A 26,584-nucleotide genomic window follows, 5' to 3' on the forward strand; every position below is an offset into this window, starting at 1 on the left:
CTCAGACTGCCCACCCCCCCAGGACTACCCTCACCTGACTGCTCCCCCCACCCCTTCCCCATTTATAAGGGTGAAGCCGACACCAACGTTTTCCTCCTCAGGAAGCAGCAAGTGCTTTCATCACTTTGTACTGATAAAAACAAATTCTAACAAAACACGTATGAGCTGCCACCCTAAAGTTTCCATGGGAAATGTTAACCTTCTTGAAAGACATTCCCTGACGGGCGTTGCCACCAGAATTGAGGTCAAATTTTAAACACTTAAGGTTTGTCTGAGAGACCCTGAGTCCCTCGATATTAGGTCTGCATTTTCTTTTTTTTTCTTTTTAAAACGTTGTTCTAGGTTCGCTTGCCTACGGAAGCCAGATGCCTGCTGGAAGGCTGACTTTGGTGCAATTCTGGCTTCCCACCAGCTCAAGCCCATCTTCTTTCCGAGCCAATATTATTGCCCTGACTTTTTGTGTGCGAAGATTTTTCAGGAAGAAGAGCAAACAGAGAGGCACAATCCCCAACCCTGGGAGCTCCGGCCCGTGACCTGCTCTTTCCCACCACCAGAGAAGGGATGTCCCCTCGCAGAGGGTCCATATCAACAGTTGCTCAACTTCTGCTCCTCTTCAGTGCTCTGAATCCGAGACGTAGGAAGGCTGAGTCCATCTCCACACCAGCATGTCCTCTCCTGCTACTCTGTGCGACTCTGTCTGAATCCGGGACTCGTTTGAAGCCAGAAAGTCCACAGCTCTCTCCCACACCCGCTTCATTTTTTTTCTGCAAGAAACAGCACGAAAAAAAGAAAATAAATTAGAATCGTATTCTCATTGTGGTTTCCTGCTTACAGCAGTTGTGGCTGCTGATCAAGCGACCGCCCCCTGTTCCCCGTGTGCAGACAGTAAAGGAGATTAAACCAGAATTGTGGTTTAGAAGCAATTTCAAGCCAGGGCATGAAAACACAGGTCCTGCCTGGTGGGGCTGGGAAGACGAGACCCTCTGTCAGTACCAGTAATTGATGACTGCGCTGAATTTCAAGCTCAATTCCTACTGTGAAAGGACTTGATTAGCAAATCGCCCTCACCCTTCCTGCACCAGAGATCTCTCAGACCAGGGAGGACAAACTGGAGTTCACCCCAGCTTTGAGTCTAGTAACTCTGGGCATCACAACCCCAAAGACGGGTTCAAACCAGCTGAAATTACCACGAGTAGAGAAAGGAGTTTTGTGACTGATAAAGAGTAAGGATGTTTAAGACTTTGGAGCACACACAATATTCTGTGCCAAGAGGAGAACAAAGTAGCTCCGTTTAACCAAAACAAACTACACTCTCCTGCAGAGATGGAGCAAGGGGCACAAAAACCAGTGAGACCCAAGCTGCAGTGCCCTCTGGTCCCACCGCTCATGGAGTAACTATCTCAACCACCCTTTTCTAAAAAGCACCAAAACCAGCCATCTCACTGTATGGGGTAATGGTTTTATATTGAATGAGGGGAGATGGAGCTGAGCTGTGGGGAAGAACTTGTTTGGTGGGAGGGTGGTGAGAGCCTGGCCCAGGTTGCCCAGAGAAGCCGTGGCTGCCCCATCCCTGGAGGGGTTCAAGGGCAGGTTGGAGGGGGCTTGGAGCAACCTGGTCTGGTGGGAGGTGTCCCTGCCCAGGGCAGGGGGTGGCACTGGGGGGGCTTTAAGGTCCCTTCCAACTGTAACAACTCTATGATTCTATCTCCCTTTCAAAGCTGCCCAGCTTGAACTGGAAACTTCCCAGGCAGCAACATACACAACTGCTTCAGAAAAGCCTCCCAATCCCCTATTCACCTCATGGGAAGGTCTGCTTTGAAAAGCACAGCACCTCTCTGGAGAATAAGGTATGACGGCTGAGAAAGAGGACAGCATCCTACCCACATTAGATGAAGGAGAGAAAATCAGATGCTCCATGCCCAAGCAAAACAAAATCCAATTACTGCTTGATAGAACAATGACAATACACCTGTGTGACTGCACAAAATCTCAGCCCCAGGACTGTCACATTAATCTGCAGCAGGTTAAGACACAGCCTGAGTTATGTCAAAATCTTTTATAAGCTGAAGGGCCAGACAGACTCTTCTTGCAGTCCAGCTTCCCATCAATTGTCTGCTCGTGGTCCGTTGCTCCGTAACAGTGGTTTTTAGCTGAGCTGGACAACATCATGCTGAGAGCCCTCCTGAATGAATAAAACCCAGCTGACCTGCTTTGAGGAGGGATGAGGCTGTCCCGAACGTGGAAGATGCCGACGTAGGGGTAACGTTCCAAGTTGCGTTCCCATTCCTTATAGTGGTCCTGGACAACAGCTGGGGGGCAGGAATAGGAAACGGTGAGAGACCTCGACATTGCAGAGGGAAGAACAGGGCTGCTTGCATTTACACAGCTACTGGATCCTACCTATGATCTTCTTCACCATTTCATACATGGCTTGTTCCTCTTCCTCCATCTTCCGCCAGCGATACCTGAGGAAGATCAGGATCCCCCAAAGAGTTATCAGACCTAGGAGAATAAAAACAAACGGAATTCAATAACTGACAGACATGTACTTGCTGGATGCTAGTGGTTTTATTTCTGACACTGTTTCTCCCCAGAGGCAGCTTTCACTCCCTGCTCCCCAGACCTGCTCGGAACTGAATCCAAGCAATTCATTTTGATCATCAGTGCAGCTGTGCCCCGCAGAAACCTTGGTACTGACAACACCTGCAGCAGAAGACTACGTGCATGTGGGAAAAGGTGGTGGTAAGGCCTCATCGTGGAGCTTTCCCCCCACACCAGAAACCTCAGGGCTTCAATTCTCCAAGTCCCAGAGCTATCTCTTTGCTAGAGGCCTCCCCCACAATAATCACTTAGGAAGACTGTCAAGCTCCACTGCTCCGGAGATAGCGGCTTGATAAGGAAATAAAGCCTGGGGCTGCAGCGCCAGCCTGAAATTCAGGAGATCTATATTGAAGGTTTAGCATTGACAAATGCCCCCGTTCCAACATGAGCTAACTTTAGTATCTCGGTCTCTACAATAAACATAACTATCGCCTTTCACCCCCACCTTGTCTGGGTAGATTATAAACTCTTCTAGTCAACACTCCTCTCTCGTTATCACCTCACTGGGTAAGACCTCTGTCGCAGCTGGGGCATGACAGACTATTCCAATAAAACCTCTAACACTGAAATGCTACAAGTCATTATTAAAGAGGCTGAAAGACTTTGCAGCTTAGTGCAAGAAAAGAAAGAAAGAAAAAGCGAATCTTTTAGGTAGGTTAACACACTTATTTTGCAGACCATAGTAATGGGTACTTGAGGAATACCCAGAGAGCTAATCAGCTCGCTGATTTAAAGGAAGTGTTAAGCACTCACAGCACAAGAGCAGGTCTTAAGGTCTCCCTCTGCTGCCAGAACAAAGGTTAATTAGAAATTAACTCATCAGCAGATTTATTCCACCTCTATTAGTAATTTCATAAGGCTGGGAGAACATGTGCACGTGCACAAGTCCATCTCTACAGTGAGGAAGGGGAAAACCTGATTGCTACCATGGATGACTTACTCCAGAAAAACAGGAAGAGGTTCATGATGGCAGTGACCACTGCCCGTCGGAAGCGGCAGCCGAGCCCCATCTGGGGATGGGCCGATTCGAGGCAGAACACATCTTCCACCCTGGTAACCGCTTCCGAAAGGTCTCTGGCTCTCAACCTGGTGGAAAGAGGCAGAAAAGCTTCACTGAAGAGAGCAGACACTCCAACTGCAGTCCTTAATCAAGACGGGGAGAAGAACCAGACTGCGGATGCAGTAACTCGTTCTGCACACACCACGTAGAAAACACACCATCATCCTTGCAGCTCCTCTTTCCAGAACATTTTGGGACTGGCTGCTTAGCAAGGAATGGATATGGCTTTAGAAAAGGCAGCAGGGCTGGAACTCCCACTGGTAAACTGAAGTCTCCCTCTGCAGACTCTTTGACAGCACCTCTCAGCGTGCAGAAGATTAAACTTTAAATTGGATTCCCACCTCCCAGCACAGAGAAATGGAAATGTTTACTGAGTCACTCATCAGCAATTGCAGAGAGAGCAGTTGAGGGAGACTGCGAACGTCCGCGGAGGTTGCGCTGTTTTCCAGGGTACAGAGGAGCATAAACAGTTTAGGTAGAAAAGTGACAATGCATCAACTGTATCTGCAGTGAGAACAGACACACCCTCGGAAAGCATTCATGGCGAAATCGATAACACATCCTCCTGCAAAATCCCTCCTGCACACCTGCTGTGCCAGCCGACACGCCTTAACTCACTTCTTTATACACAGATCTACGCCGATGTGCTTCCCTTATTAGATACTCGTAGCCAACAGGCATGAAGTAATCCAAGTGAGAGCCATCAGATTCAGAGGAATTGGACTAAAGGGGATTTTATTTTTATTTTTTTTTTTAAGCTACTAATTCATTCTATGTTTGCAATGAATAACCTATTAGACAAAGACGTTTTCTCAATTTACTAGTGCACAGCTCACAAACTGCTGACAGCTTGTATTTGGTTACCGGATTCCACAGTAGCTGGAGACACGCAGTTGTTTCCCACCCCCTTGTCTTATTTACAATCCAAATTCCATGAAAATATTTAAAATATGCAGCAGAATCACCCAGCGCAGAGCTCATTTTCGGTTCTGCCTCTCAGACTAGCACCTAGAAAAACAATCTCAGGGAGGGTTTGCTAAAAATGCCACCTGCAGGTTTTTAAGCGCGCTGAGCGCTCGTTCTGCATGCGATGCAGGCGTCTGAAAGTGGATCCATTGGGCGAACAGCCAGCAGAGTCGCTAATTAGGAAAATAAAAAAAAAAATAAAAAAAATATGGGAGTATATCGTATCACACGGCTCCTGACACGAGCAGTGCTCCTGTAGAAAAATGTGAATTTGAAATCTCAGGATCCCAGCCCACCTACAAATCCCAAACCTGCCACTAAGGAACCTCTGCCTTGTCCGGGGAATTTGCCACACACACAGTAATCGACGCCACAGACACTGTCTGATCCTTAGATCCCAGCAGCAGCTGCAGACAGTCTTCTTAGAGACAAATCGAGCAGTGGGAATTCATACAAGCTACGTGCACCAACTCCAGCCTTACTACTGTTACAATTCATTTAATCAGAGATACATTTAGCAATGTTAAAATGCAAACAAGTGTTAGACTTCAGAGTTAACACAGACTGGAGGCAGCCCACACTTCCCGGAGGAAGATAATGATGTCTGCAGACTCTGGATAACAGTCTCTCATTAGGTTATGGCCTGAATGATGTATTTTTTTCACGTGAAAACACTAGTATTTCTGCTACTTGTGTCCTGAAGAGACTGCTAGCCAAGAAACCCAAGAGAAAAAAAGCCCCACCGATGACTGACCAACACCCTACACAGTCAGACTGTTCATTTTAAGAGGTACCGTGTGTTCTGCCAGAAAGACAACTGACACTGAAGAAAATATACCATTCAACAACCCATTTTGGCCTCCTCCTCATTGGGACTTACTCCAAAGGATCCCAAAACATGAGGGATGTTACCTACTGAAGAGAGCACTTTGCTCTCCAATAAACCAAAGGGCGCAACTCCAGTCCACACACTGGAGCACTGAAAAAAAAGGTTATCTCAGGAAAAGTGAGTATATGGGCAAGTTTAACAAGTGTGCTGTAGCCACAGAAGCGTGGTAGGACACCAGGACCACCACTTCTAAACCTTGCAGGAAGCACAAGGCAACTGGTGACAGCCACAGGCAGCCCTGACCTCAGATTTACACCTCCCCCGCGAGACAGGGTGTCCGTGAACGCGATGTCCCCCCAGCGCAACGGCTGGGAAACAGCCTCCCCAGGAATGAACTCAGTTGCCAATTTTTGCTGCAGGGCTGTAGTTTTTGGTTGGAAGCTTGCCCAGCAAGCCCTGACAAAGCCAATCCCAGATTATCTTCCGAAATTTAACGAGGTATGGGAGCCTTTAGGGCACACCACAGAGGATGTCAAATTACCTATCAGCCAACACAGAGAAACACAACTTTGACACAGTGGGCTTCCACTTACCATATTCCTAAATCCTTGTTACTGTTTAGTATCCAGCGCAGGGCAGCTTCAAACTTCTGTGAGGAAGCACCAGTTACATTCTGTTCAAAAGAATCCATAAGAAGATTAGCTCTCCATTCATTTAAAATACTGAATAACATTACTTCATTACAGCGGTGGGAGAATTTGTTCTCTACGGTCTGTCTCTAGGTCAATTCTAATCGTAATTCTGCAAACTGGAGGAAGGAGAACTAAATCTGAAGGTCTGTCTGGACTGAAGTCTTCTGACTCTGGTAGATGATGCATGAAGCACTCTGTAAAATAACACTATCCTAGACTGTTAAGACTAACCACTAAATACAACATAATCTTACTGACAGTTTACCATGAAAGAAATGGAATGCTAGATCAAAGCAGTCTGTCTTCTGACACTTTGGGGTATAGAAAAATCCTTCTTCTACCCAGCCCTGGATACAGGGAAATTTCTGGTTCCAGAAGACAGATGACTATGGTGAAACAACAAACCATTAAGTTAGATTTACAGGGGCTGAATCAGAGATGTAGGAGAAGATTATTTCCAAAAGAACTGCTGAGAACAGGACTGGCCAAAGGGGAAGCCAGAGATATGGGAAAGAATCAAAACAGGATGAGGAAGTAAAACAGATGGTGAATTGCTTTAGTATCTATTATTTATTGCCTTATAAGAGCCTAAGCGCTACGTTATAACAATAGCTGTTCACAGCCTACTCACCACCACGTGATCCTTCGCTTCATTAACCCAAACGCATTTGCTTTTTAGATTTTCAGGGTTTCCGCATTCAAAATTACCTGGTAAGGAAAAGAAAAAAAAAAGTCACATAATGTTTTGGGAAAAAAAAAAAAAACCAAACAGTTTAGAAATACAGTGAACTGCCTGGAAACGCCAGCCTTTCAAATCGGCTATAGCTCCGGGCAAAATGATTACAAGGTAAGATTTATATTGGAGGCAGATACGATGGCGACTACTAATAAAACACTGCTGCTGCACAGAGGTTGGATAAGGGCAATCAAACCTCACGCTTCAGAGTGAGAGCTACTCAATATACAACAAGGGGGAAAACATTATTGTTTTTCCCCCTTGCAGAGTAGGGAACCACCTCTCGGACCTCACGCCCTGCAGAGCGGCTCCTTCCATCAGGTATCGAAGGCTGTGGCGTTGGAGTTAACGATCAGCATTGAAAATGTTTCTAAGGAGCCTAAATCAGAGCTCTGCCTTCTACCCAGGCATAGAAAGGCTGGCGAGGAACTAAATCTTCTAAATCCAGCTTCACAAAGTTGACTAAACAAATATGCTGAGGGGCTATATAAAACTGGTGGAAATTTCACGGGTGCCAACGTCTGATCTGAGAAGATTTAGAAATTCTGCGAAGCTTAAGTATCTAAAGGATTCAGCCTTATTGAGGTCTGAAATCTAGAAAACAGAACTTAAGTGCTTTTATTGATTATTATACATCTTGCTGAACAAGTTATTACTCATCCACTGAATTTCTAGCAGCCTTCTCCATCACAAAATCCTGGTTATGGACTAGATTCACTAATAGATAGCAGAGACTGGCTGAACTACAGGGCTCGGTCAGCTCCTCAGCCGAGAGAGCCCGTCTCACTCCGTACTGAGAGAGAAAGAGAGGCACTCACATTCATCAGCTGCCACATTTCAGCAGAAATCTGGCAATTTCTTAAGTCGCTTTAACTTTATTTGTAAGAACACATCAGCTTACACTTACTGGCTCTGAGTGTCCTGAAGACAATTTCAAGATGCTGGTAGAAATGAACCATAAAGCTGAATATTTCTATCTCAAATTCCCAATATATCAAGTGCAAATAAGGACCACTCCACGAGAGCGCGGTGATACAACTGCACTAGCTAAGCACTATTCAGAATAAAAATAAACACATCTTTTTCTATTTTTCTATTACCTGACTTACTCAGAGCTCTTCAAGCGGAACTGACTGTTCCATAAACTCCTCTCTTCAAGCTGAGGTTAAAAATGGCCAGACAGCTGGGAGAGGCAGTTTGTTGAACGCTCCTAAGTGGTTTATAACGACAATTGGAACTTACCAGCTTGTACAGACAAGTACTTATACAACTCGTGCAGCACGTTCATTATCACGTCCTTCTGTTTAGCTTGACAGAACTGAAAGTCAGAAACAGGTAACAAACATGAACAGACCAGCAGCAACGGGACAGCGGTCAGATTAGCTAAAAACACCCAAATAAAATACCAGCAGCGGGGGTTTGGCTCGGTCACACACCTCTAGCTCAAATTAAACACTCCTGCAGCAAAGATCTACGGTTTCTGAGTCCAAAGTGAGCCGGTGCAGCCTCCGAAAGTGCCACCAAATCCCCCAGGTCCCAGCCCAGACATTCCATCTGACCCATCGCACATCGAGTCTCTGCCCCCAGAACATCACAGGAGACCGTAACTCTGAGTCCAACAGGAAATTTCCTCTCTCCTAATAACACATTATGATAAAAGGCATGGGGCTGTACAACACTTTACAGTGCAGTTCTGGGAATTAGGTGGATTAAATCTTGCATTGTTGAAGCTGAACACAGCTTTACTGCAAACCAATATCACTTCTGCTACAACTATTAAAGAAATTGATTCACATAATTGGGAATTTAAATTTTTATCTTTCGGAGTCTCATATCCAGCCCTAATTTAATCTGGCCCATTAATTCCAACTCATCAAAATCACAATTTTTCTGTAAAGGATAGAATTAATAATTTTACAGTGATACTGATATTGGTGGAAGTTACCTAGAATAATTACTCTTCTGTGAGAATCCCCTACCCACAATACTTGAAGATAAATAAATATATGCTTACATCATCCGTTCTTTTGTCACAATCCACAGGCAGGAGATTAACTATGGGAGAGAAAGGGAGGGCAAGTTAACTGGCTGCAAAACAAGAGCTTTGATCAAGAAAGTAATTATCTTTTTTTTAAAAAAAAGGCTCTACTTTCAAGCCTGATTCTGCTCTTCTTAATCTCACCCTACACACAGCACCTTGCTACGCAAATAGCACATTCAAAGCGCCACAAAACAAATAAAATGGGTGCAAATGATGAACGCTGTTCAGCGGGAAAGTAAAAACTGAGGTCTGAATGTTTTAATAGCTCCTTTTAAGTAGATGCTTCATGTTCCTCCACGACCCACCGCTTCACACTGATCTTTTACAATCTAGTACTGCCGTTCGCTGAACGCCACGGTCACCTGAAATATCAGGGTGATAACAGGGATTTAAATCAAGCCTCCTCAAGGCAAAAGCAGAGGATTTATTTCAGTTGGAGCTGTTAGCCCTGCAGATTACAGCCTCTGGATTAAACAGCTCCCTCCTTCCCCAACAACTGGATGTACACTGGCCCCGATCCACCACGCAGTACTTTCCACCAATCAAACTACCTGGGAATTTAAAGAATTCTTGCTTCAAAATACCACAAATTTCAAAACATCTACCATAGTTGTAAAGGGTGCATCAGAAATTCACTGACATTGGACAGTTTTATTCTGACTGAGCAGGAAACAGCTCTCCCAGCCCATGCAAAGCACACACACACCTACAGGCACAGAGCACTGAGTTTTGGGACACACACCTTCCCAGCCACACCCCAAATCTCTTCTTCTTTCAGATCAAAGCCCTGAAACGACAATGATTTCCATCCACTCTAGCTGGGAAGCTCTGCTTTAAAAACTGAGTGATAGGGGAAGCCCCATTTTGTTTTTCATTGAAGCTCTGCTACACTTTTAGTGCCCAAGTCCCCATTCTCACAGGGGCAGGATAAAGGCCAGGAAGGGCTGCACTTTGCAGAGCCTAACATTAAAAACACTCAACGGACAATTACACAGACGTTATATTACACAACGGACAATCATAAAATACATCCTTGGCCTTGGCAGACACATCACTCTCCATAAAACCCATGGTCCTGAAGAACCGAAGTCCAAATTTGTTTGCAAAAAGGACACACTTGACTTACTTTCCCTGACTAACAAGGTTTCCCACGGGCAAAGGGAGATGGAAATGGGGACAGAAGCAGAGATGTCAGGTTACAGCAATAAGAATGATAAATGTGATGGCGGTGGAAGTAATAAAGGCAGAAAAGAAAGGTGAATACAGTTTAAAAACAGGATTAAACCAGTGCACGTACAGTTCTCCTCTCTCTTGTCAAGCCAGCCTGACCCGATCATCTTCACCATGAGGATGCCCAGAAAGATCATCAGCAGCACAAAGCTGGCGAGGCAAAGGAACTGGGAGAAGTAGTATTCGAGGCCTTTGCCCTTTCCTTCCGTCTGCTGCTTGGGGCCTGACCGCAACAAGGGGGCTCGGGAGGTTATTCCCTGCCCTGCTCCCCACCGGCTCCCCGAAGCCAGCCCTGTGTCGCTCGTAGCCCTCCATGGAAAGCGCCGGATCAACCCCCCTCCTCGGCTGCTGGGGTTCAGCTCCCTGTCCGCCTCCTTCCGAACGCTGGAAGCCAAATCCTCTTTCCCTCTCCCAAACTGGTGACTCACCCCCCCAGGTCCCGCCGCGGTGCCCCAGTGGGTGCCAGGTGTCACCTCGCTTTCCCGCCTCCACGCGCTGTTGGAGGAGAACCCCTTCCTTTCCCCCACTGTCTCCCACTGAGCTCGGGAGCTCTGCCCCCCAATTCCTCCTCCCGACATGCCCCAGTGGCTCCTGGGCTTCAGCCCCCCAACCTCATCACTGGAAAGGGGTTTGGAGCTGAGCCCCCCGCTCCTGCCTGTGGAGACACCCCAGGAGGACGTGGAGCTCAACCCTCCAACCCCATCCAAGGATGTCCCCGACCCACCTCTGACGCTGAGGCCCCCACTTCTCTCTGCAGTTGTGCTCCACTGGGATGTGCCACTAGACCCCCGAAACCTATCTAGGGTCGCCTTCAACCCCGTACTGAGCCCCCCGCTCCTCTCTGCTGACGTGCCCCACTGCGAGGCAGAGGAGCCTGAGCCCCGAAACCCATCCAGGGACGGCTCTGACCCAACACCGAGCTCCTCACTCCTCTCTGTAAACGTGCTCCATTGGGACGTGGTGCTTGGCCCCTGAAACCCATCCAGGGACGCCCCCCGCCCGGTGCTGAGCCCCCTGCTCCTCTCCTCCGACATCTCCCAGTGGGACGTGGAGCTCAGCCCCCCAGACCTATCCAGGGATGGCTCTAACCCAGCCCCAAACCCCCCACTCCTCTCTGCGGATGTGCCCCACAGGGAAGCGGAGCTCAGCCCCCCAAGCCCATCCCGGGACGCCCCCGGCCTGTCCCCAAGCCCCCCACTTCTCTGTATGGACGTGTCCCATGGGGAGGGGGAGCTCAGCCCTTCATACCCCCCCAGCCCGGCCCTGGCACCCCCACTCCTCTCTCCTCCCCACTGCGCCGAGGAGCTCACCCCCCCGAAGCTGTCCCGGGACAGGCCTCCCTCAGGCCCGTGGCCGAGCCCTCCGCTCCGGCCCGGCGGGGACCCCCGGGAGTCCCCCCAGGCCAGCCCGCCACCCTTCCCAGGCGTCCCCCAGCGGGACGCGGGCTGTTGCCCCACTTCTTCTTCTTCCTCCTCTTCCTCCTCCTCCTCATCCTCCTCCTCACTGTCGTGGGCAGCCCCGACGGCGGGGTTGTAGCCGGAGCGCGGCCGCGAGGGCGAGGCCTGCTGCGGCCTGGCGGAGGAGCGGGCCGGGCTGGGTGGCGTGGCGGGGCCCCTGCGCTTGGCCGCCGCCACCTCGGCCCGCAGGCAGCCCAGCTTCTTCAAGTAGACCTTGCGGGTGGTGGCGGTGATGGGGCCCGGCCGGTAGCCCAGCGCCATCAGCTCCTTCCGAAGCTCCGCGTCTGTCAGGTCCGCCATGGCCGCGGCACTGACACCAGGCCCCGCCGGAAGTGTTCTGCCAAGTCGGAAATGCGGCCGCCATCTTAGGAGGGGCCGGCGGTGCCGTCCCGCTAGGGCGGCCATCTTGGGAAGGGCATCCCACGCCGCGGCCTCCGCGGCGCCATGTTGCGAGAGCGCCATATTGAGTAGGTCGAGGAAAGCGCTGCTCCCCTCATACCTCTCCTGCGGAGGCAGGGTCGCCGGGTCCGTCTTGTTGGGGAGATCAGGGGCCCCCTCAGAGTGGCGATGGTGGCTGGTGGGAGCTTTGTTCATCTCAGGAGAGGGGAAAGCGGGGAAAAATGGGTAGAGAGAAGGGCAAAAGCTGCCTCAACATCCGGGCCAGCCAGTGTCACCACACCATCGCTCTGGAGGACCCTGTTAGGAACAAGCAGAAGGCTTGAGCGCCTCTCACCTCACTCCAACTGAACTACACCGATGTTTTGCCACTTTTAGAGACATTTATGAGGAGAAAGAAGTATCTTTCCCAGCCACCTGCCACCTCCCCCCCCTCCCCACTTTTTCCTCATCCCTCTCGTCGCTGCCAAGTTCCAGTCGCTGACCTGGCACCCATCAGGCGGGCTGGAGCTTTGCCACCGCTTTCAGCAGGATCAGGATCTGGGTCCTCGGAATATTTGCCGGGGAAGGAGGTTCCTTGCATACTTTGCAGCCTAAAAAGCCAAACCAAGTGTTGACTTGAAAATTTATTTTGGCAAGGCAGTGATGTACAGTAATTGCTTTTTCCTGCCGCCGCCTGCAAAGAAAGTAATGAAAGTGGCTGAAATACTGTGGCGTAATATCGGAATTTAATTAAAGATAATGAAAAAGTAGTGATGAATGCGTGCAGGCTGTCTGCGCATCGCTGTTTTTATGATGGACGTACAATACCAGAGTGGTGGAAACGCGGTGGTCCCTCGGGAACGGGACCTGCAGCCGGTGGGAGCTGGAGGGGGGGTCTGAGAGAGCTCACAGTGGACCCCCATCCCCTGCTGGCTGGAGAGACTAAACTGTGCCTTTTCAACGTAAAAACTTCTTTAGGGATGCCCCTTTCACTGTTGTGCCCTTCGTGTTTAGGGCATCAGGCAAAGCTTGCCTCACTCTTCCTGATGGGACTCTTTTTCAGGAAGTGTAGTGACAGGACAAGGGGTAATGGTTTTAAACTGGAAGAGGGGAGATTTAGATTAGATACCCGAAAGACATTATTTACTGTGAGACACTGGAACAGGTTGCCCAGAGAAGCTGTGGCTGCCCCATCCCTGGAGGGGTTCAAGGGCAGGTTGGAGGGGGCTTGGAGCAACCTGGTCTGGTGGGAGGTGTCCCTGCCCAGGGCAGGAGGGTTGGAATTTGATGATCTTTAAGGTCCCTTCTAACTCTAACCATTCTATGATTCTATGATTTGTGCAAGAAAGCGGCAACAAGGCACTGAGGTTTGTTAATCTGGTTGGCAACAACAAATCCACGCTTAGGAGAGGCTGGGGAGCCCCTTAAAAGAGCATACTCAGTTCCAATGGGAAGTGTGAACGTGTTAAGCCGAGCCTCCCCTGCTCACTAACTGGAAAGCACAACTGACAGCTAATAAATTGGAGCAGTGTCTAATGTAAATATAGAATTAGAATATGCTCTTAATACACAGTTTTTGGAAGCTCCCAGCTTTTGGTTTGGAGAAGCTCTGCCTAGACGTGCAGCTGTGTGCTGGCATCTAAACTTGAGCTGGTATGAGCTCATGAATTAAGTGAACTCCTCTTGCTTTGGAGAAAAAGCACAAAAGCTACCAAAAAAACCCCAGTGTTTCTGGCTGTCAGGGAAGTTAAACCCAGACAGAGTATGGCCCAGCAGCCTCATTGTGTGACCTTCAGAGTGGAAAACACAGGAGTGGTGTTGGAGAACGGGGCTGGGGAAAAGCTGTGATTCCTTGGCAGAAGGGAGGTTGGCGGTGCCGATGCTCAGCAGGAACAGATGCCTCTTCTTTGCAGAGAGAAATCCACAGCCCCTCTCCCTTCCTTCTTGGCAAGACAACCCTTGGGAGCATCCCTGTCTTCCCTGGAAGGTACCTGTGTTACCTGAAACAAAAGCTCTCGAAACCAGAAGAGAGGAAATATTGTTTTATTTGATGTCAGGTACTAGGTGGAAATCCACAAATCTACCCCACCTTGCTGGGGACATTCACCCACTATTTATACACAAAAGATTCTCATTATTCCACCTACCTAATACATAACTCCACCTAAGCTTACATGTTCATTAGGATGACCCATTAGTAGCCCTTTTGCACACGCATATTAGATTTTGTAGCATCAGCAAAACACTTTTGCACAGGTGTGAGTTCCTCACTGGTCATTTGGGTGGGGATGCCCTTCCTCACGTTATCCTTTTAAGGTATTGAGTCATCTTAGGACAGTAAAAGTTTACTGTAAATTTGCCAATTTCTTGAGGATGATCAGGATGTTCCTTGAAGTAGCCACTGCTGTGTCCTAATTGGTACAAGAGGACCTACTTTGACACATGAGAGACTCTTGAAGTGATTAACTACTTCTTGTTATCCCATCCTTATCACTAGCAGCTCAGGCACTAACCATTTTCTCACACAGTAAGAAGCTCAGTAATTAACTCATTTTAGTTAGCATGTGGTTATGAACATAGCAGAGGCCTGCCTTTGGTAACACCTGGACGCCACGGAAGCAGCAGGAGAAGACAGCCCTCTGTCTCTCTGTATCCCCATGGACAAGCCCCTACTGGCTTCTGTCACCCTGCTCACAATGCCGGTGATGAGGCTGATGGTGGTTTTTTGTGATTGTGGAACCTTTTTACCATCCCCACGGCTCTGGGCAGCAGCAAAGGCTGCCAGGGCGAGCACAAGCCCGTGGATGCTGCAGATGGGCTGCCATGCTCAGAGACGCTGGGCTGTGAAAAGCCAGTTTCCCAGCCCACGGCGCAGCGCTTGAGTATCTTGGCTGTAAATCTGCTGAGCGGGGTGTGGGAAGATGGGACGGCGAGGAGGGGACAGCCTCCACCTTCCCTGCTCGCCCAGAAGCTGCCTTAGGACTGCCTGGCAGTGACTCAGCTCTGGAATGGGAAGAGCAGGCGTGCTGTGCCGTCTGCTTCTCCTCTTGAAGCATCAAGATGGGGCTGCTGTACGCAGAGGGGTAGAAATAGATCTGCGCCATCTTCACAAGGTGCCTGAGGAGGGGAGCGCGCTGCTCCCCAAAAAACACGGGCAGCAGCTGAACCCTTCTCACCCCTGACTGAGGGGCTGCTGAAAAAAAAACCACCACCATCCCACCCCCACCTCTGCGTATCCCGTGGCATTTGGACGACAGTCCTGCATATGTCACCGGGGAAGTGTCAAACCGTACTCGGGAGCCGACTGCGCCAATTTAACACCCTGTCACTCACAGCCACAGCACAGGTGTGACCCAAGAACACCGCTCCTCATCCTCCCGATCGCATGTCATGTCCTCAGCCTGACGAGCTTCTTATTAGGTTAGAAAGACAGTGCGGGTTTCAGTCTTTTCCTTTTCCTCCTTTCCCTGCCTCTTTCCCCCAAACGATTCATCTGCTTGTCCTGCCACCAAACTGTGGTTCAGTTTCTTGAGCAGCAAGATCTTCCTGTCTGCGTGTGGGCATGGACTTTTGTGCTAGTGGCTGCCAAAGCAGCCTTCCAGGGCACTGGCAATACAGATCTGCCCTGTAACTTGGAGACCATTTTGCTTCTTATCAAGAGATACAGCCCTGACAGCAGGAGTGCTGCCTGGGAAGATGGTTGGGCTCCATCCGTCTTGTCCTTCCAGCAGAAGAATATCTGCTTCTTTCCCACTACTCAAGCCCCCAAGGCTGGAAAGTATTTATTCCCAAAAGCTGAAGGGCCCCTTGTTTGGACTGCCCGGTTGTTGCTGCAGGGCAAGACGGTTACTGTCACAACCAACCATCCATCCCTGGGCTCATTTGTAGCTGGGTCAACTGGGAAGAGCCGTTGGCAGAACAAACGGCCATGGTAAAAGCAGCCCTTTACTGTTACAGCTTGTCTGGATCAAAATGTAAGAGTAGAGGGAGACATCCCTGCAAAGTCACATTGGTGGATCTCCTCATGGAAGTGTCTGCAGCATCGGCCCCACCATCGCTGTGGTGGGAAATGGTCCAGGAAGCAAATCCAAGAGGCTCACGTAGACTTTCTTTCCTGCTGTCACTGGGAAACTTTCCTTCCTGGATAGCACAGGGGAGCTGCCAGCCTGGGAAACACCTGAGTGAAAGAGCTGGGTAAAAGGACACGCTGGAGAGCAGGACCAGCCGTGGAGCTTACGTAGGGCTTTTAGGAGCAGTTTGCCCCTCAAGGGGAAATTCTCCCTGTTCTCCTGTGGCAGGGCAAAATTAAACCTGGGGTAAAGGTTTGGGTCTTTCAGAAGTGACAAGTCAACAGTCCCCCTTTGAAGCAAACAGTCTCTGCTCTTGCTGGACACTGGTGTGAACGTGGTGCAGCTCCTCCCATGATTTCCACACCAGCTCTTCCATGGGTATCACTCCACCACCGACTGGTTTGCGCTGCCTGAGCTCCTACAGCCCAGCAATACATGCAGCTGATTTCACTCTCAGCCTAATGGAATGTATTATTTTCTATCTTCCTCCCGCTCAGACTCATTTATAGCGATTTCATAGCTCAACCTGCCTCAGCAATAATCCCTGCAAACTTTGAGTTACGCTGAGCTGATCACTCCCTGGACGGGGAATGTGCCTTTGAATCAAATGTTAAAGCTGGAATCCAGTCCATGCTGGATGTTGCATTATACATTGGGAGATTTCGTTTCTCCTAAGGGCTGGCTTGCAGCAGAGGACGTACCAGGGAGTGTTGTTCTAGCACAAACACAGCTATTTAAATGAACCACAGCAAGAACAGAACTTGCGTTAGGTTGGGAGGATAAAATTGGATTGAAATTGGATATACTCACATACATACCATTGGTCTCACCCATCCTTACTTTACATATGTTGGATTTCCTGCTGCCAGTATAGAGGAGCAGCTCTAAAGTAAGCCAAAGGTATGTAAATGGAGAGCAGTATGTTCAAGTGGAATTAGGATTTCACCCCTGGGTTGGTTTGAGAGGCAGAGCTAAGGCCGGAGCTCTGCATTGTTTCACATAGGCTGTGCCTGTTGCCATCGTAGCCGTGGGGTGAGGTGTTCCTCACAGCGTTCTCTAGATTTATATCGCCTGGGTGAGCAGGAGGGGTGTGAGAGCACAGGTAGGAACTGCAAATCTGGGCTCCTGCTCTCTCCCAGCCGCGTGGCAGAGTGCCCTCCCACCTCCAGAGCCTGGTGGGGATGCCCAGGTCCCTCATCCCTCACCCAACGCTCCTCATCCTGCCCTCGTGTCACCGGTTTGGCTAGGAGATATGGTAAACACTTGCCTCAGTTTCCCTCCTTGCCAAAAGGGAGGGCTCAGACTCATTAGCCCACAAAGATTAATTACCCAGGCTTTGCAACATGCTTTGCACTTCTCAGAAGGACGGGGATGTTCTCTAGAACTGGAAACCTTCCCTCCCTCTCTGCTTTCCCACACTTGCTGCCTGCCATCTGGCTGAGAGGCACGCAGAAAGGAAGGCACAAATCCTCCATTTAATTATGCTGCGCATTTTATTATCTCACCTCAGATTTCGTTAATCTCTTTTACAGATTTCGTTTACATAAGTGGAGTCTTTTAGCTTCGGCAAGCTACATCGCTTTCTCTTCTGATTCTGCAGATATCAGTCAGCTAAAAAGAAAAGAGAGGAAAGAACAAGTGTCCTTAAATTTGTCATTCAGTCTTCCCTAGGCTTTATGTATTGTTTCCTCCTCCTCAGCTCCCCATCTAAAAAGCTAGAAGGCAAACTGAAATCAGCCCAGCCAAAGCAGAGTAACAAATCCCACGGGGATAGAGGGCACGCTCTTTTTTGGGGACATTTAAGCCCAGATAAGGAAAGGATCCAGAGATAACACTAGTGAGACCCATTGCACCACCCCTCAAGTCTGCAGGCAGTAATAGCTGCGTCACATAGTGCCCCTGGATATTTTCTTTTTGCAATTCCCATCCACTAAAGCCCAGGGCTGGATTCGTTAGCGCTCAACTCCTCAGATTGCAGCTAATTCTAACTGTAATTAAGCATTAGTTGTAAGCCCCTGTGCAGGGAGTGAGGGGCTCGGCGCTGGCTGCAGGTGCTGAGCTGCCTCGCAGGTGCAGCTGGTGTTATAAGCTCCGTTGGAAGTCCCACCCTGAAGATTGAGGACTTTTTGGGAGGAGGAGTAGGGAAGTGGGAAGCGGAGCCAAGGGGAGCTGCGGGGAAGTGTTGCAATGCTGCTAACAATCAATATCAGCTCGAGGGCACAGCCAGCACCCTAAGAGAGTGAATAACCTTCCCAGAAGAAGAGCGTGTGCATGAGAGCGGGTGGGGTATCTGAGGACTCCATAAAGTGAGCAAACATGACACAAAAGCCCTTCTGAGGAATATAAATATCTCGTGATGATGAGCTGGTGAGAGGAGGGAAAGGCAGAATTCCCGAGGCAGAAATCAACCTCCTGACAGTACCGTCTGGGGTGTCCTGTAACATCTCTGCTAGCAGTTTCTCCAGGACATCTTGGTATTTTTCCAGCTGCCTTGGGGTGAGACACATCCCAGCTCTGACAGGAACAGCTAGCTGTGGGGGAAGCAGGAAAAGTCAGAAGGAAAAGTCAGAGGAGACCAGAGGGAGGCAGGTTGGGGTGCTTTGACCCCTCTTTGCTCAAGTCAGTAGAGGGCGTGGGGCTGATTTGGGGATGATCCTTATAATGGGGGAAAAGCAACATTTTTGAAGTCAATGCAATCTCGTACCGCTCAGAGTGCTAAAGTTTTCATGCATTGGATCATCTATGGGCTGACTCAGAAACACAGATAAAGGTACCTCCTGGCAACAGAGACCGTAAAGAAGAAAATAATTTCTGAACCTTATAATCCCCCACTATCTCCCACCTTGACCCTTCAAGCCATCAGCTTTACTGACGCCGGTGAAGCACCCTGCCTTGGTAGAGGCTGAGGATGAGACATCATCCTGCCTCCAGACCGACTGACTTTGAGCCAGCCGTGGCTCAGATGTACCCAAAGTAAATAGAGTTGTTCCGGTCATGGCTGGAGGCACAGGAGGGCTTGTGGTTGCAGCGGGGGAGCGTTAGACACCGGGATGTGCCAGTTATTTAACGCTTTGAACTGTGAATCCTTGCTGTTTAAATCCTGTTATTGATTGTTGGCGCACCACGTTTGCGAGAGCAAGTTGCACGTTAACCTGCGTCTTGGCCAAATTCCAGTCTGGACAGCCCCACTGCCTGTCCCCCTCCATCCCCCCCCAGTTTGGGGTGGACCTACACACTCCCTTTGCTGGTGGATGGAATGGCCCAGCTCCCTGCAGGAGCGGCTGCACGGGCAGGGCAAAGAGTTCCCTGAATTCAAGTGGAAAAGAACAATTTTCAGACTTGGCTAACCAGGTAAGCATGCCTTTGAGGGCTTAGACTGGCACTTAAATCCCTAAAATTGCCAATTTTCTGCTCTGTATACAGACTTTGGGGGGAGGGAGGGTGGGACTTGAGCTGTATGGGCCCAAGTTTACAAATAAGGTCTTGCCAGTGCATGGGGCTGTGAGATCAGGGGTGACACCAGGCAGCTAATCTGGGGCTGGATGAAAAAGTGACAAGTTAAACCTGGAGCTGAAGCAGAGCTGCAAGTTCCTGCCTTGCAGTTGGCTGGTGGTCACTGAAGGGCAAAGAAAGACCTCATGTTGTTTCCATCTTCCCCATACTAAAGGAGAAGCCGGGTGGGACTGAGGGCTGACCAGGATGCTGAGTGTCCGAGATAATTTATAGGGTGGAGGTAAAACTTTGATGCAACCTCGCTCCATTGCCTGGCTGGAAGCAAGTGGTGTTCCTTTATATCGACTGTGAGCTCCCTGATAACACCCACTGTCTTCTCACACAGCATCACCAAACACTCTTCTATAGCCAGGCCCTGTGGGTTGACTCTTGGGCCATTTGTCCCCTTGTGTGTCCTCATGGGCTCCTTCGAGTCGCGTGGTTCAACATACCTGGATGGTCTGGACCTTGTGGACATCTGCAGGGGATTCCTCAGAGAAACCTTCCTCTTCCAGCTGCTGCAGCGAGGTCAGGGATTTCTTCTGCCCTCCTCTGTTCCTCTCCTTTTCCTGCAACTTCACAGCAGAGAGCAAACGGGGCAGTGATGCTGGGACAAAGCATCGTGTGGGTACCAAACCCGCTCTGCACCACATCGACAGTGTGTGATGCCCAGCAGCCAGGAGCCTGCAGAGCTGGGCACAGAACCAGAGGGACTGGAGGTCCCACCACTGCCTGGGGCCAAGGTGGCATCCTCCCCCAGGGCCACAGCTCACTGGGAAGGGACCCATCAGCTGTGGCCAGCATCGCCTTGGGGACTGTAATTCTTGCTTTGGTTTGAGTGTGTGCTCAGAGGAGGAGAGGCAGCCTTTGGAAGACTGATTTCACCCATGTACATCTAGAAGACCCTCAATCACAAGCAGGCACGTAGCCACAAGGGTCGTGATGTATGAACAATCAATCTGGGGGCTGTGCGTGGGTCCCCATCATCTTCCTCAACAAGGCTGAAGGATGATTGTACTCCCCACAAAAAGCAATTGCTATCCAGCAAGTGGATAGGTGTTGGGAACAAGATTTTTCCTCAGTATCAATGGGTTGTGTCGTGCGGGGGAAGCTCGCTTCGGCTGCGTTTAAGACGACGCAGTCTCTGAGGCTGCCTGCCTGACACCTTTCAACAGTATTAGTTTCACATCAAAAGAAAAAACATTCTCCTCTCTGCACATCCCAGAGGTGACAACCATCTGGAGGATGGTTAATTATTTGTTACAACAAAAAGACCCATCAGTGTGGTGATGGGAGGCTGCAGCTCTCTGTAAAAATTACAGCCACGAGCAGGGAGGAAAGAAACCCGAGCCCCACTGGCCACAGATGATAACCCATAATAACCCACATATGCCTTTTAGTTCTTATGGAAAGGACTCCAGGCTCTTCCTTTATAATCTCATATCTTTCTTTATAGCCTCATATCACCTCTGAGGAGAAAGACCTAGGAGTTCTGATGGACAAAAGGATGACCATGAGCTGACAATGTGCCCTGGTGGCCAAGAAGGCCAATGGCATCTGTTTGAACAGAAGGGGCAGATGACAGTGATGACAGTGGCACGGTGTGCACCGGCAGAGCTTGGGGGATTAGGGAGGAAGAAACACCTTTCCTGGTTAATTCGGGGTTCCAGCCCCTGCAGTCCGTTTCCTGGGGTTACCTGCATCTTCCGGAAGTCGCTCTGGGTGAAAAAGGGCACGAAGCCTTCGGTCTGCTCAGCCAGCATCGACACCACGTACACCAAGAGCAGACTGGCCACCACCTTCTTTGAAACCATCATGAGAGTCTGAACGACACAGGAAAGAAGATACCAGGGTGATAGTGGAGAGGGGCCGAGTGACAAGAAATCCCTTTGGCTTTTGATCAGCTGCAATCTAATTTATCTACCAGCTAACTAGAGGTATATTTACTCTTCCAGTTGCTCCTGAGCTGAGAATAGAAGTGTCTTGACTGACAATTCTCCTCCCAAACCTTCTTCTGTAAACAGATTTGTTCTTGAGCAGTATCTCCAGGGACTTCAAGCCCAGCCCTTCAGTACTGTTAAAGACTCCCTCTGTTCTGCGAGCTTTAGCCCTCCAGCTGTACTGGTTTAAGACCCGCACACATCCAGAGGAAAACGCTCCCATCAATCCCACTGACAGCAAGGGAGACAGAGTGATGCTGTAAGAGAGAAAAAGCCTTAAGACAGCTGTTTTGTTAAATTTTGTTTTCGTATTCCTCACTCCTCAAAACCTGCATTGATAGACAGAATCTTTTAATAAGCCTCATTGGGTCCAAGAGAGCTGGGAAGGGCATTTGCCAGCCTGGCTCCATAAAAGCCTGGTATAAAGGGCTTTAAAAACTAACTTCTGAAGTGATTTAACAGTGACTTCACGTCAGAAGAGGACTTACGTAAACATTAAATGTTCTTTTTAAATATTAAAATATTCTCTCTGGACGAATTTAATGAAGTCGGGTCCCACAGCTTAACTACTCTACCTGATTGGAGACTGATCCTTAATTAGTTTCAGAAACCTCTCGGTTTGGATGTTATTGAAAAGACATTGTTAGGTCAAATTTGACCCCTAAATTAGATTTCCCATAAATATCAGCTGGTATTGAACTGAAGGCCAGTGGAAGTTAATAAATATTCCCTTCTGCAGCACTTGCCAGTCACATCCCTCTGCTGTTCCAGGCCAGGGCAGGGTGACGGTGGCTGTAGCCCCCTCCTCTCCCTTGGCACTGCCTGGGGCAGCACGGGTGCCATCTCCTCCACCCAGGCTGGGCCATCAAAGCTGCGACCCAGCGAGAGGTTCTGTTTGCTGCAGTGATCAAAAGAGGATTTCTCAGGCTCTCCCCTTGTAATAACAACGTGTTGATATGCAGATGTGCTGGTAACATGGTGTTATCTGAGTAGCATCAGTCTTTCTTGCCTTTTCATTTATTCTGCCACCACAATAAAATGCTGCCATATAAAAGAAAGAAACCCAGCCACCTCCTTCATCTCTTATTGACTATCCCTTTGTGAATTGATTCGCTCCCTCTTCCCCTGGAGAAACACCCCCAGACATTACTCCAGTCAAAGACTGTTGTTTCTGAATGTCCCTTCCTTATTTTGTAAGCAGGACATGTATTTCAGACCCGAGATCTCTCGTACAATGCCTCTCCAGGCAGATATGTACTTTGTTGTTGGCGAATTTGCTTCCCAGCTACAAAAAGAAAGCAGAGAGCGGGAGGATCCCAAGTTCAGCATCAGCACAACAAAGTCGTGGTCGCATGGGGCTGGGTGCAGCAGTTCCCAGCTCTGCTTATAACTGCGTAAAACGGGGTGAAATGCCAGTTTGGGGGCAGGAGGGGTCAACATCCACCTGGTACTGGTGTGAGCACAGTGACAAGACGGTGCCTTTATCTACAGAGCTGTCTTCCAGAAAGAAGAATCAGATCGTTACTGTCAATAGGAACTGTCTGTGACTCATTTTCTGTCTCTTCAAAGCAGGTCCCTGCGTGCAGAGGGCACCCGGGGCTCCCCGCGCCTCCGCTGGGTGCTCACCACAGGCAGGAGGCAGGAGCTTCTGGAATCGATGCTCCTACCATGGGGGATGAGCAGAAAGCACCTTTCCCCTTGGTTTAAACATCGATTTTGCTTCCTGTTTCTTGTCAGAGCTCTCCTGGCTGAGGCCAGGACATGCCAATAACACCAGTGCTGAGAGAGGACCCACGAGGTGCCCACCCCACCGAGCTTGTGAAGGAGACCAAGCACCTACCTGGGAGCACAGCCACGGGATGCTGGAGGGCAGATCTCTCTTGCTCCTGGCCACACTTGGATGCTCCTGCTGGTTTTCCCACCCTTTATATACATGTAGGGGCACCAGTACATGACCACGTACCTGTGTGGGGCCACACTTCCAGCAGAGCTGACGAACCTGGCGTGCGTGGAAACGTGTTTGCCAGGGAGGGAACGCTGTTATCTGCATTGGATTTTTAGAAGTTTCTCGTTTCCAGGAAGGTCCCCTTTCCTCCCACCCCAGGTTTAGGCTGGCAGCTGTCCTCAGTGGGTCCCACAGCCAGACAGGGCATCTCTGCCTCAGTTTCCCCAGCTATAAAATGGAAAAATTCCTCTCTGCCAGTTTGTCTATTTGGCTCATGAGCCCTGCAGGAGAAAGCAATTTTGATGTGAGTGTACCGGTGATAAAACGATGCCTGTATCTTAATTATATTTCTACTCAAATGTGGACAAATCACAATAATAACAATGTTGCCGCAAAATAAGCATAATGCAGAATGAAGTTTGACCCACAAGCATTACAAAAAGCATAGATTTAAGGTAATAAATCCCCTGGCAGGATCTAGAGCTAAATATTAAAATAATAAATAAAACTACACATGCTGAATCTCGCACCTAAAAAGCTTTATAAACTGAGCAGACAAGTGGGGAGATATCAAAGCTGTCGGGGGGATCTCTCTGTCCCTTTTGAGAGGCCCCTTCTCCCACCCCAACTGAGCATCACACAGTCCTGAACACACCGATCCCCCTCAGGGGCTCAGGACTGTCCCCTGCCATCTCTCTCCAGAAGAAAGAGGTGCAGAGAGAGAGCAAGTGACTTCTGTAAGATCTCGTCTTTGGCCTCTTCAAGACCATCAGGTTGATGCTGGAGGGGTTGGGACGAGGCCAAGGTGCTTCTCCTGGACGGGCGGCTCCACGTGAGGAAACCTGAGAGCAACCAGGCGAGATGAAAGAGGAAAAAATGAGTTGGGGAAGCAATGAAATCCTCCTTCATCAAACGGCCTTGCGGGGTGTTGTAGCGGGGGTGAGCAGCAGCATTCCTCCCTGCCTGGTTGAGAGCCAAGCACCGCAACGATTTGCTGGAGACAAGGGGAAAACTGCTATTGCCCAAACCCATAAAATGCCCTTTCTCACCCAGCTCCAGCGCAGCCGGTCAATACGGTGTGTACACACTGCGCTTTGCGTCCTCCTCCCAGGGGACCTGCTGCTGTCCCTGCAGTCAATAACGCTCCATTTGGGCCCCAGCCCCTCCTTAAAAACCGTTGCAGTCACTACGATGCTGCCCAGATCCCTGCGCATTCACTGCAGCTTATTGCTGGGCAGTGAAGTGGTCCTGGCTATAAAGCTTCCAGAGAGGTCAACATCATAGTTTTTCTCCCTGGGACTGCGTGTATGTGTGTCGATGAAAGGACATTACATGAGAATGGGTTTTTTTTTCCCCCCCTCCCGTTGCTGGAGAAACTGCGCGAAGCCCATTTGACACCATTTCCCATTTTAATTGACTTTTCCAGTGTTTTTCGCACTGTTATGATGGATGCAGCTGACGAGTCAGCAGATGGTGTTGGGAAGTGACAAATTAATTACCAAGAAAGGTCACTTTTTCAAAGCACTAAACTTTCCCATGTCTTGTCCCCTTTTACCTCAGAAATGTGGCCGCCTGGCAGGTTTCCTACCCATCTGCGATGAAGCTTTCTGCAATGGGAGAGGACAACCTTTAAAAATAAGAAGAGAAGATGGAAATTAATCATGTCTGTATTAGCTGGATGCTGTCTGCCAGGTTCACCTCTTAATTATGCAAGAGTACTCAAAAAGGAAAGGAAACAGAGAACTGAAATAAGGGACCAGACTCCAAGACTTCTTCAGTGGAAGCACCAGTCCAGGTGGGAGCACCAGGCACCTTTTTTTTTTTTTTTCTTTAGGTTTGCTCAGTCCAGAAAAGCAGCTTCTAGCACGTCCCCATTGCCCACGCAAAATGAGAATAAATAAAAATGAAAATTGCAGCTGGAAATCTCACTCACCGGCTTTATAATGCAAAAAGAATCTGTCCTGCTGCAGTCCCTGTAGCAGTTTGCAGTCTGCAGCCCCCCCCGAAACTCTCCTTGCTTTATGGAGCAGAATTGCAGCGGAGCTTAGGAGCTTAACAAAAAGATGATGTACAAAATGGAGCTGCTCGCAGTTCTGCTCATACCTAAAGTTAAACGTTTGCCATAATTGGGAGTAATTTTAACAGGAACCTGGCAGCAGCAGTAAAGCCCATTAAGCCGTGTATCAATTGCAATGTCAAGGAATCAAGGGAAAATGAGCTCCCTGTGCCAGCGACACTGAGCATTTGTCTCCATGTCCTGTACTTTTCCTTCCAAGTCTCTCCGTGCTCGGGGTATTTTGGCAAGTGGGTCGCATAAAAAACAGGGGACAGAAGCCAACGTGAGGCCGAAGCCGAATTCCAGCCCTGGGCTAACGCAGCGGGAGGAGAGAGCGTGAGGGACCCAAACCCCTCACTGCTACCCCGACTGATGCTTGCTCGGGCCTTGGGGTGTCCCCCGTGTCCCCTGGCAAAGCTTCCGGTTTGGGGGTGACCGTCAGAGCGGTGGCACTAGCCCTGGCAGCCACCATGGGCCAAATCACCCACTTTTCCCCCCACAACCAACCACCTCCTTGGATGGGGCTGGCACGTGCAGGAAGGGAGGACACAGCTTTGTGCACGTCGTCTGCTCTCACAGCCCCACAGCAGCCATCAAGCTTGGAAAAAAACCGTGTCCCCCCCCAGCCCCAGCTCCCCTTCCCGTTGCTGGTGGGAGTATCCATCTCACCCTGCTCACATTCAATTATTTTTGCTTGGAGTCAGACGGGTCAAAAAAACCCGTGGCCCATGCTCTGCTGAACCCAACGTCTGCAGTTACGCTGCTGGAGCTGTGGGGAAGGAGTTCATTTTGGTTCATTTTTAAGCTCCCTGCTTCGGAAGCAGGAGCAGAAATCTCCCTCTCCCAGCCCCATCCTCCAGCTGCCGTCTCTGCGCGGACGCGGCGCAGATTTCTCCGGCACTGTGTCTGAGGCTGCCGAGGCTCCTAATGAATAAAGCACCAGTGGCAAAATTTAATGCGGTTTTCGAAATATTAACGCTAGATAAATATTTGAAGAATCACGGGCTTAAAACACATGTTAATTTGCAGCATAAATATTTCAAGGGCGCAGGCTTCCCCCCTCCCGTCCCCACGCTTGCCTGGCCCCCACC

The 26,584-nt window shown here is 49.5% G+C and overlaps 2 protein-coding genes across 2 annotated transcripts; both read right to left on the bottom strand.

Moving 5' to 3' along the window:
• Positions 1 to 49: 49 nt before the first annotated feature.
• On the bottom strand, positions 50 to 11,932 carry LEMD2 (LEM domain containing 2). Its single transcript, XM_014953753.1, has 9 exons — positions 10,223 to 11,932; positions 8,899 to 8,939; positions 8,127 to 8,202; positions 6,780 to 6,856; positions 6,050 to 6,129; positions 3,542 to 3,687; positions 2,401 to 2,502; positions 2,207 to 2,309; positions 50 to 764 (listed from the first exon to the last, which is right to left on the bottom strand). The coding sequence occupies exons 1-9, from the start codon at positions 11,910 to 11,912 to the stop codon at positions 614 to 616; spliced, it is 2,466 nt and encodes an 821-aa protein (XP_014809239.1). The 5' UTR covers positions 11,913 to 11,932; the 3' UTR covers positions 50 to 613.
• Positions 11,933 to 17,560: 5,628 nt separating this feature from the next.
• On the bottom strand, positions 17,561 to 21,754 carry LOC106894767 (promotilin-like). Its single transcript, XM_014953632.1, has 4 exons — positions 21,250 to 21,754; positions 20,005 to 20,127; positions 18,483 to 18,591; positions 17,561 to 17,671 (listed from the first exon to the last, which is right to left on the bottom strand). Exons 1-4 carry the CDS (start codon positions 21,367 to 21,369, stop codon positions 17,664 to 17,666), a joined length of 360 nt encoding a protein of 119 aa, XP_014809118.1. The 5' UTR covers positions 21,370 to 21,754; the 3' UTR covers positions 17,561 to 17,663.
• Between the last annotated feature and the right edge of the window lie 4,830 nt (positions 21,755 to 26,584).

This window comes from Calidris pugnax, unplaced genomic scaffold, assembly GCF_001431845.1.
Source record: "Calidris pugnax isolate Ruff unplaced genomic scaffold, ASM143184v1 scaffold245, whole genome shotgun sequence".
NCBI lineage: Eukaryota > Metazoa > Chordata > Aves > Charadriiformes > Scolopacidae > Calidris > Calidris pugnax.